The sequence below is a fragment of the Pieris napi genome, chromosome 16 (genome assembly GCF_905475465.1).
Source record: "Pieris napi chromosome 16, ilPieNapi1.2, whole genome shotgun sequence".
Taxonomy (NCBI): domain Eukaryota; kingdom Metazoa; phylum Arthropoda; class Insecta; order Lepidoptera; family Pieridae; genus Pieris; species Pieris napi.
Genome location: NC_062249.1, coordinates 6754911 through 6766346, shown reverse-complemented (window position 1 = coordinate 6766346; position 11436 = coordinate 6754911). Strand labels below are relative to the sequence as shown.

At 34.7% G+C, this 11436-nt stretch overlaps 1 protein-coding gene across 7 annotated transcripts in view; it reads right to left on the bottom strand.

Moving 5' to 3' along the window:
* Positions 1–446: 446 nt before the first annotated feature.
* Positions 447–11436, bottom strand: part of LOC125057046 (ankyrin-2-like) — a 62139-nt gene continuing 51149 nt past the window's right edge. For 4 of the 7 annotated variants that reach the window (XM_047660476.1, XM_047660480.1, XM_047660477.1 and 1 more), the window contains 6 exons: positions 5027–10625; positions 4831–4952; positions 4010–4164; positions 3328–3484; positions 2747–2849; positions 447–1112 (listed from right to left, as the gene is read on the bottom strand). In XM_047660476.1, the coding sequence (XP_047516432.1) occupies positions 1052–1112; positions 2747–2849; positions 3328–3484; positions 4010–4164; positions 4831–4952; positions 5027–10625 (6197 nt within the window). In that variant the 3' untranslated portion in view covers positions 447–1051. Of the gene's footprint in view, positions 1113–1608; positions 1652–2746; positions 2850–3327; positions 3485–4009; positions 4165–4830; positions 4953–5026; positions 10626–11436 lie in introns of all 7 variants that reach the window. The other 3 variants (XM_047660479.1, XM_047660478.1, XM_047660481.1) reach the window with 3 other exon arrangements.

Sequence of the window (11436 nt, the reverse complement as noted above, 5' to 3'; positions counted from 1 at the left end):
TATGCTATTTAGTCGAGGACATACCGGTGACTTTGATAAAATAATGAGATTTAAATTATTTTCAAAGACAAGCAGCGAGCGAATAGACAAAGTCACACGCATGTACTAGACTGCTGGGATCCTGTAACGCACAGGCACAATTTTTTAAATCAAAATCTAATTGAGTCTCAAGAAAGATATATGGCATAAATTCTAGAAAAAGAAAGCTGTTCCAAAAGAATTACTACCAAGAGTAATCTTTATTTTTTGGAATCAATTTATATTACTTTCGATAGGTGGCGTTGTAATACAATTTTGTTCAAAAAACGATGATGGGATTTAATCTTATTTGAATTACTTTGTTATCAATGTTTCTATCTCCGATCTATCAAATGGTCACAGGATGTTTGAGACATGTAAAAGTTAACTGGCGCTAAGACTAATCTCTGAATTTGGGGAATGTATTCGATAAAAAATCTACTAAAACTATTTAAGCACGCTGCAGGATCTCAGTTATAGGTCGAGTATGGACAGTCGGAACCCGACAGTACAAAAGTTAGTACCAAAATATTAGTCTAGTTTAATGATACATGAACTACAAATACGGTTACATTGGGATCAAAATCTTGGGTGTAATAACTCCACAATAGTTTGAATTTATAGTCTTGTTGACGGAAATGTTTTGAAGAGTGCTAAAGCTTTGCATCAAAAATACTAAAGCTTGCTGGCCAATAATATAGGAACAAAATTTTGTTTAAAATTTAATGATATATTATTACTGTTTCAAAGATATTACTTATGTTGTCTCAAGCATATGTACTTACGCCCAAAGTGCTTGATGAACTTCAAGGGATATTATCATTGATCACTCTTGAACTAATCGTTCCATATGTTTATTAAATTCAATACGAATTGCGACTAAAGCACAAGGGATATATTGAAATGTAGTAATTGGTCGATGGTACTAAACTAAGCATGTATATCGATATAATTTTATTCCTTTATTATTGGCTTCACCAATTCATGGCTAGAATAATGTTAAAATTTTAAAAATTAACAGTAGTCTTTTTCTTTACTTCTTTGCCTCTTCTTCTAAGCTTGAGTGTGGCGGCTTTGCGATCATCGTCAAGGATCTATAAAAAGGGCAACTTTAGGGTATAAATAATATAACCTTTTATATATTTGTTACTTTGGAATAATAAATTTCTATATATTCTACAATGAAATTAAACACAAATAACAATGGAAAACGTAATCAAACCTCAGTTTAAACATACATTTCTTACTTATAAATGCTACTTTACGAAAGCTATTGCAGTAAGACGTTTCGCTTGAGTTAGTAAATTCTTATATCCCAAGCTCAAAGATGACTCCATACAAATAATATTCTTATAGTCTATATACTATTTATAAATGAGGGAATTTACAAGTATATATTTATAAATTATAAGTATAAGCACTCATAAATAGAGGCACTTAAGTAAGACAATTATAAGTATTTATATAAAGGGTGTTAAAATAAAAATAAAACTCGAAAATAAAATCCAGCACACCAACGCTTCGTGTTAATGCAAATATCATGCTATATAAAGCAAATAAAAACCAAGCAATACAATAAAAACAGTGTACCTATTTTTCAGTCTTGTCTTGGGGGTGACTTAAACAATAGCAGCTGGAATTATAATGACATTTTAGTTGATATTTCCAACGATTAATACTTAAATGCACTGTGCTTTGGGGAACACTAATAGGAAAAGACGGAAAGGTGAAAGAATAAACCAAATGCTAAATGATGAATTGTTTTGACTAAATAGCTTATTCGGATGTACTTACAACCCACTGAATTTCATTTCTTTTAACCTTTCAATATATATTCGAGGCCTTTTATCGATGTGCCTAAAGTGCGTGTGTTTCATAGGATAGGAAGTCAGTGGTCGATTGATTACTTCATACGAGTATTAGCACGCCAGGTAGTAATTTGCTACCATAATAAACTAATCTACCAATTTAAAAACACATTTTTGGCCGTTACAGAACAATTTGAAGGGTCCACTATGTGTACATCAGAACAAGCGCCATGCTCTTTATTTACGCTAGTACCACGTTATCACTTAACCAATAACTGAATTTAGAAACAAACAAAAAACTAAAATAGAAGAGAGAATCGCTTTACATAACGTTTTGATTCTAAGTCTATTACGTGTATGTGTGCAGGCTGTGTGACAAAATAAAAATAAGCATCGAAATTAGAGAACTAGAATAATTAACCGACTAAATGTAGTTTAGCTTAGCTGTTAACTTAATGAATAGCTTCATACAAAACGAATTGAATTAAAAAAATCTATGAGCAAATGTATACTTGGGGTGCACGTGTTCTCACGTACGCATACATGCGTATTACATTATAAATTTACATATACGGTTTGTGATCATTGAATTTCTTTGTTTTTGATTCAAGTGATTGGTTAGATATATAAGGTAAGTATAATTTTATGCTAATCTTTATTCTTTTTATGAAGTGTGTACTTAATATCTTTTCATAACAATTTTGACGATACGCTAGTCACAATAAGTATTTACAAGTACTTAATGTAACAGTTGCAACATTGTAAATAGGACTATGGAGGATTTTTGCAAAGAGGTTAAATTAAATTCCATTGAGAGCGATGACGCTAACATCTTCGATTAATAACTAACATTGTCAGCTATATTCTTTTTTTATTTTTCAACTAAAAACCGCACAATGCATAATTTTGACATTTATTACCTTCGTTGAGCAGGTATAGGTGTCGAAGTAGTGGTGGGTGGCAATGAAGCAGGGCAGCTGCCAGAAAGAACTGTCGGCTGATCCTCTTCTTCTTGGTGTTCTCCTATATTATTAACCAAATATTACTACTACGAGTTGTAACTATAATTTTCTAATAAGAGAACAATACAAATATTCGTATGTTTAGAGGTTTAAAATTTTTGAAGTTATACTTCTTTAGGCGCGTTATGAAAAATTGATGAGAGTGAAATTTTACGGTGCGCGCGCACCGTGACACAAAATTAACAGAATGAAGTTGCCCACGGAAGATGCTACGGCATTGGACATAATTTAAAAACAACATTCGAATAATAATAGGATTTATTTATTTAATTTTTCAAATGTAAACTGAACTTTATTGACTATAATGACTCCTTTTCCAGTCTTTGATTATTTAATTGTAATTAATTATTTGCATGCAATCAAAAACTATTTTTAATAATTCCAAAGAAGTATAACTTCTTACGCGCGTACATAAGCACGCACCCTTTTTTTTATATTACCGCGCACTCGTTTTTTGATATTTAAAATTACTAACTAACCTCGCATTATTGGTGTATCGCCGATATAGAAGGTTGCAGCTGGAGCTTCAACGGCTGCTTCTCTTACAGAACTATCAGCGCTTACGGCACTTAGTGTGTCCGTACTGTCGAACATTATCGTCCTCTCTTTGGTCTTTGGGATCCTTCCATCAAGTTCCTAAAATTTTCTTTTATTTGAACAACATATTATAAAGACATTGCGCTACGCAGCGGTTTTTTTAATTGTTTAGTATGAGAGAGGATGAATTGAAGATGTTTCGTCGAAAACAAAGATTTTAACTTGTCTTCCAAAAATGGTTAGTGGACTGACACATGAACGTGACAAGGTACGGATAATACATAGTAAGTGTAGTTTTCTGTTTTGCATTCATAATAATAGTCGTCGTCATTATATTATAATATCTACTTTGGTCTTATATGAAGAATACGATAGTAATAATAAATACTTGAAATTTAGGACACGGGAGTTAAAAAAATAACGTCTTCAAAATCGGTGTAATAAAACTATTGCATAGTAAATGCTAAGTGATGGTAAAATGGAAAAGTTACACAGTCTTTACATCCGATAAGTCTAACATTTTAGTTATATTTAGAGATCCGGAACGAAGGTTACCGGGAATATTGGAAAAACACTAAGGACAAAAACATAGACATAGATAGACAGATTCTTAATTTCACTCACCAATCTCTCAGTATCTGAATCCGGTTCATGGACCTCAAAGTGTGAGTACTGCTCACTAGTGGATTGGTGTTCGAGGCTTTCCATTTGAACCGCGGTGACAGGGTCCAGGGTATCAAGGGACGATACCATGGTGTTCGATCCTGGAGGTGGTAGCGCTGTTATCTTTCTGATTAGTAAAAGCTTCATAGCGATAGTACATAGAGGTTAGCTTTAGCGATTCATTAGAAACAAAAACCCCGTATTCGATTTTCCTCAGCAGTATATGAGGCCTAACAGCGTTAAATTAAAGATTTTTCATGACATTGCGCATAGACTACTATCACGACATAAAATATAATTCGACGTTTATTATTATTTGATACGACATAAAAAAGTAGTAAAATTACACCGAGCTCTGACTGTTTTGCAAATTTAGATATTTTTGGCGTGAATAACTATATTCTTTTTTTAAATTCGCACTAAACATAAAGAATCAAACGCAATGTCAACAAACAGCTACAATGTCGCATAAAAACTGAAGCGGCTACTAAACTATGGCCAAATCAATAAAATACCAAAATCATGGTTTTTTTATAATTATATCCTCGTTACGGGGTTTTGTTTTCCGCAAATTTAATGTATAGCAATGAAATGAGATATTGTATAACATGATATTTTCTTAAGCTATGAATAAGCTATTCTGGATATAGAGCAGACGTTTGAAGGTGAGAGATCTCTAATATTTATAAGTGCGAAGATATATAGTTAGTTTCTGCATATAATACAATAAAGCTAGAAAGATATAAGATTGAGTTGTACTGAATGGTAGGATTTACACGTACCTCCAGATGTAAGGCTCCCAGTCATCGGAGTATCAACTTCATAGTTGTATGTAGCTCGAGTTGCGTTTGAGCTTGTTGCTTCCAAACTATCTGTACTTCCAAGCATCAAGTCCGCACGGGCTCTGAAAGATAATTATAAATAGAAACAAACCTATTGCTACTGTAGAAAATAAAATGAAAAATCAATATAACTCACCGACTAAAACTTCCAGAAGAACTTAACTCTTCGTCTTGAACACTCCAAGAACCGCTGGCTGGATCTGTAAAGTGTTTACCAGACACAATACTGTGAGCTACCGACCTCCCGGATGAGGGTGATAGCTCACGTATTGCACTACTTTCTCTAGAGATATCTAAATCTTCAGGCCTCTCTGCTGATACAGTCACACTATGTCGGGAGTATACTATTTCCGTTTCACTGTGCTGCCGGTCTAACACCGTCATTAAACTATCCATTTCCGAAGGTTGTGACGCTAAAGATGAAGACATTTCAGAACTAAGAGACATGCCGCATTCTTCATGGTATGTTCTGGTTGGAATATCAACACCCTCACTTTCTGTAGCGGTTACACTTTCTGATACTTTCTTTCCATCCACAAAGCGCTGCTGAATGACAGTCGTCGTTCTAACAACTTCGATCACGCCTCCTTCACGTAATGTGTTAGATATTTTTTCTTTTGACTTTTCTTCTTGATCTAAAATTTTCATCATTTCTTCGCAATCACCAGGAATGGATTCAGCAGAACCATCACTTGGTGCAGCTGCACAGACGAAAGAAGATTTCTTCGCACATTCTTCAATAACTTCCGTTGCTTTGGGTTCTGAAATTTCAGGGTCTGGAACAGGAACAAAGAACGCTCCTTTGTCGTCGTACTTCTTAACAGTTACTATTTTTGGTCGTGACTCTTGCATACGCTGTTCTAAAGCTAGTTGTTGATCAATTAATTTTTTTATAGCCGCCGAATCTGCTAATAATTTCTGTGAGGGGCTGCCATAACTTCCAACCCTTTGAGATGGGCTTCCATTCTTTTGAGATGGACTCCCAGATTTCGGGCCTGGACTACCACTTTTTAAAGGTGGACTGCTATCTGAACTACTGTCATAAGAACGTTTTTCTTGTTCTAAGAAACTACCACTAACAACTTTAGGGTCCGCCAAGAGAAGAGCTTCCTTTTGCTTAGCAAGTAGTTCTGCTTTAAGGGCTTCTAGGCAAGCTGATTCAAGTCCTTCAAATTCTTTTAGACTAGAAATTTCTATTTCTTCGCCTTGATTTTTACTTAAAATATACCGACGGGGTAAAGAACCATTTAATGAATCTTGAGAAGATGAGGAGTTTTGTTGATATTGTTCCATTAAAGCCCTTTCTAGGTTTTCAAACTCTTGGAGAGAGCTAATTGATATATCATCATTTTCTCCTTTTATTCTAAATCTCATACGCGAGGCCATTTCCGATTCAGATAAACTTCCGTAGGAATTTCTAAAACTACCATAACTGCCTATTGATTCTTTTTGGGAACTTAAACTTCCAATACGACTAGCATCGAAATCTGTCATTTCTTCTTCTTTAATATCCTCTAAAGGAATCCTTTCATAATCGTAACGTGGATCTCCTTCAAACTGCATCTGTATCCAGCGTTTACCAGCTTCAATTTCTGCTAACTCCTGAGCTTGTAATCTACTTTGTTCCATTTCATATTGCATGTCATCATCAGAGGACCCGGAGGTACTGCTGGTACTTTCTTGCTTTTTAGTAGTTTTTGACAGATAGTCCTCAACCTCAGTATCATGTCTTACGACGTATTTCTGCGTCTTAATTTGTAAGCTTTTACCCTCTGGATCAGTTTCCTGAGCTTCTTTGGCAACTTCTTCAATTACCACGAAGTCATCCATTTCACTTGGTTTATCAACCATTTCAAATTCATCACTCGTAGGTGAATCTTGTTCTTTTTCATAATGTTTCAACGTTCTATCGTCTGTTGTGACCACAAGTTCAGATTTGCTGCTTTCAGTAACTACATCAGATTTAAGTTCTGGTGCTTCAGATATATCATAAATATCATCTAATATGTATTCACGCCCATTGTCAGTGGAAATAGAGCTTTGACTGGGCGCTGATAATGGGGTATGTGGTGTTGAAATATATTCTTGAGTCTTCAAACTGGAAGCCGAACTTTGTTTGCTCTCTAATCTATCATCATCCGGTAAAATAGATTTTTCCGCTTTTGTTTTTGGAACTGATGAGTCACTTTTTGACTTTAATATTTCCTCATATTGTTTGGAACCAACAGGTATTATATCATCTTCAACATCGGCAAATTCTCGTGTACTTGGGGGCTTTTCAGTTAGTGAAAACGGTATAGCACCAATATCTTGCACTGATTTTTTAACAAATTCTTCTTTAACTTCAATTATGGAGGATGTTGAAACGTCAATATTTGGAGTAGAACTTAAATCACTTAGAACAACGGTTTTTTCTACAGTAGTTCCTTTGGAAGTCTTTGTTGTAGAGTCAGTCATAATACACCCGAACTGTTCTATTTGTTGATATTCAGCAGACCCAACTGGAATTATTTCACTATCAATATCAACAAACTGCCTTTGTGTTCTTTCAATTTTTGTAACAGAAAATGGAACTGCATGGTCAGAACGTGACGAAGTTCTACTTATAGTTTCTTGGACTTCTTCTTTATCTAAGTCTAGTTGTGATTGTGACGATGACATGTCTAACTTGGAAATTGAAGATGATAAAATTTCGTCTGTCTTCAATTGACTTGATATAGTGGTATCTGAACCTTCTTTATCTTTTAAGGAGTCCTCATCAAATTCTGTACTTTCGGAAGTGGTTTCTAAAGGAAAATGCTCTGGTATCATATCTTTCGGTTGAAATCTCATTTCGTGTGATCTTTTCATTTTGCCAATTGGTTCTTCTGCATCTTCCTTATAATTATCTTCATCACCGTTCTGGTCATCATCCTCTTCACTTACTTTTTTTGTAAGATCCTTTTCAGTTTCATGGAGAAATTGTTCTACATATGTACTACTTTCCATTAATTCTTCTTTTAATTCGTTCGCCGAAGGAACTAAAGTTTCTGATGCATCAGATATATCGATGCTTGCTACATGGCTGGAAGCATCCGAATCTAAGCTTTTCACACTGTCCCTTGACGCAAGAGAACTGCATGCTGTGTAATAGTCTTTCGAAGTTCTAAGAGATTGAGATGAGATATCATGACTTGTTAAAGCTGTTTCAAACTCAGTTCCACTTTGTGCTGTCATCATAACTTCAATATCAGACGACAAAGGTCTACTTTCTGAATGTTCGAAACTTTGATAGTGACTTTCTCCAGAACTTGACCACCCTTCAATGTCTGAAGCTGAACGCCTTTCAGTGATACCTAGTTTCGATTTCATATGCTTTTGGACTCGCAGCTTAACTTCCGGACTTCCCTTAGATGACAACTCTCTATCAGACATAATTTCACTTTCAGTTTCTAAAATAGAATGAGGCCCACTATCTGATTTAATAGAAACATCGGCGTCTAATGGCGGGCTTGGTTCCTTCATGACAATAGTTTCTTTCATTTCAGTATCTGACAAACTAAATTCTTCATGAGAACTTAACTTATGTGATATGCTTTCGGATATTTCTTCACTTTCTCTTACTACTATTTTAGCAGCTATATCGTCACTATGTTGAGGTTCCTCTGTTATAACTTCAGGTCGATCAGGACTTAATAATATTTTAAATTGAAATTCTGATGGCGATTGTTTATATTTTATACTACCATCACTTTTTTCGCTTATAATTTCCACTTGGGCGGCTTCAAGTGACTGTTTTACTTCATCAATAGTTTTTTCTAAAACAGACAAATCAGTTAATGGTTGATTTGATATAATTGTATCTAGATCAATCTTCTCTTTATCATGTTTTGCTGCTTGAAATTCAGCAGAAGAGAGGTCTGTATCGTAGCCACTGCTACAAATATCTTCCATACTTTTTTCCTTGGTTAGTTTTAATTCCTCTTTTTTATGATCAGTTGCCGTTCCTGTAAGAAACGCTGAGTCTGCTTCTGTCGAAAAGTCAGATGGATGTAAGGTTTCAGCACTAACAGTTGAATCCATAGATTTTTGTAAGATTTCACCTTCATGTGATTCTAAAGATTTAATCATGCATTCAGTATCTACGCTGTCTGCAGATTTAAACATAATATCCTTCGAAGTACTCTGTTCTTCTGAGATCTCTACGGCCCCTGGTGATACAATATCTATTTTAGTTGCTTTTGGAGAAGCATTGTCCATTTTAGCTTCACCCAATATTTTTAATTCAAACACGGTGTCGCTATCACTAGTCATTGTAGTTTCAACTGACTTAATTACGGTAGATTTAGAAGATCCAATTTCAATATCCCCAGTTTCTGATTTTTGAATAGATAACACTTGTTCTTCTATTTGATTTTGGGAAATTTTCACTGGTGATTTAGAAACCTTTTCTTTTTTAGGCGTATCTGCATCATGGGGCAATTCGGGAGCTATCTCTGATTCTGAATGGGTATCTTGACTCCCAGTTCGACTAAAAGTGCTTTTAACTGGAGAAGTTGACACTCGTATTTCCTTGATAAAATTTACTTCGTAAGTTTCATCGTCTTTTTTGAAAGACTTTGATTTACTTTTAGGACTTCCTTCTGTGGAGCCACGTCTGTCTGCAGTTTCACTTTTAAAACTAGGTGCATGTGATGCATCAGAACTTAAATCGTCATGTTCTTTACTCTCTATAATAGATTCTTCTTTGTGATGTTCTACTTTCGAACTCACTACTTTACCCTTCTCTGATACCTCAACGCTTGATACGACTTCATCTTTCTCTACTATCTTTAGAGCCGAATCTACAAATGCTACTTTAGTTTTTGTGTCATCAACCTCATGTATATCCTCCAGTTCACCTGGTTGAGTAAAATATTCTTTTCCCCATTGCTCATGCGATAAGTCTCGTTCAGATATTTTAACCTCATGTTTTTTCTTAACCGTTTCATCTTTAAGTGCGGTCATACGCTCTTCCGACTTGGTTTGCCTTCCACTATACAAGCCTTGCTCTGTAAATTCCCTCTCTACTTTTACTATATCCGTATCATCCGTACTTTTAAAAACAGTTTTTGTTTCAGTATCAGACCTTTTTGCAGTTGCTTCATGTGCTCTTTCCATTTTCTTTTGCGATGTTTCTGTCTGTTCTCCATCTCTTCGAATTATAGTTTTTTCCTTTATTTCGTGCTCTTGTCCTCTTAGTTCATGACTAGTTTGCGTTTTTATAATTAGTGAATCGTCGTCAGAGGAAGAAACCTGCTTTGTTTCAGAAAAAAATTCTTGCCCAGATATTTTTTTCACTTCGGTTTCCTTGTGTGATAAAACAGTACTAAACTCACTAGTAGTAGTTCCGAACTTTTTTATCATGTCAGTCATAACTGCCTTTGGATCGATGTTTTGAAACACTAATTGTGATCCTTCCACAGTTTTATGTACTGATGAAGATGAAGTAGATGTTTCTACTCTAGATTCAGTGTAAAAAGTGTCGGTGGATGTTGATCTCTGCATTTCCTCCATCTTAACAGCAAGTTTTTCTTTTTTAATTTGATCGATGACGTCGATACTTTTTTCAATAGTCCTATCAACTAATTCCATGGCACCACTCGTTATGGTCGGCTTATCAACATTTACGAAAGCTAAATTATCAGCTAAATGTTTTGACGGTGATCTTGGTGTAGTGGCGGCGCTGAGTACTTTGGTTGCATCAGATAATACATCTGAAATAAAACAAATAACAAATAAGAAAACTCATAATTTCATAAACTAATGTAATAATAATGTATGTGCTAGAATTTTAATTTGGTGCAATTTTTTTCCATGACTATTATTATTAAACATTTATAGCAATAAAGTATTTCTTCATAATATATAATACACCTGTTAAATGGATTAAATGCCAATTAAGTATAAAAAGTAGATTGATGGTTGATGATAAGCTTGTGAAATGGCTTGTGTAATAAACAAGAAAAATTGTGATCAAAGCGAAACGTTACCCCAAAGTAACACAATGTTAAAAAAAAATTGTGCGAAAGACAGAAAACCCAGTACCGCTAGTAAAAAGCGATAAGATACATGATTACGATTGACACCGTCGGTCCACTTACCTAAAGCAACGTAAGGGCTCCGCAAGAAAGAAAGTAAAGTTTACTGTGCTATTCAAATTGCCATACCGCTGCTGCCATACTGCTGCTCATTAGTGACAGTTGCAAAACAAACTAATGTCCAATGATATTTTAATCCTAGCGTGTATCATAATGAAAGTATTATTTAGGTGAAAGGCAGCTAGTCATGTCTCGTGTAGCAATTTTTTATTCTGTCAATACATTATTTCCTCAAATATTGTTTAAAGTTGAGTCATGCGATAATTGGCTTAAATAAAAAGTGTGGCGAAAATAATTAACATCTATTGTGTCTACTTGACAATGAGTAAAGTTTCGCCATGACACTACATACTTTGCCATTACTACGCATAAGCTTATCAAAACTAATTTTTAATGAAATACATTATTTTTACGCATACGTCAATAC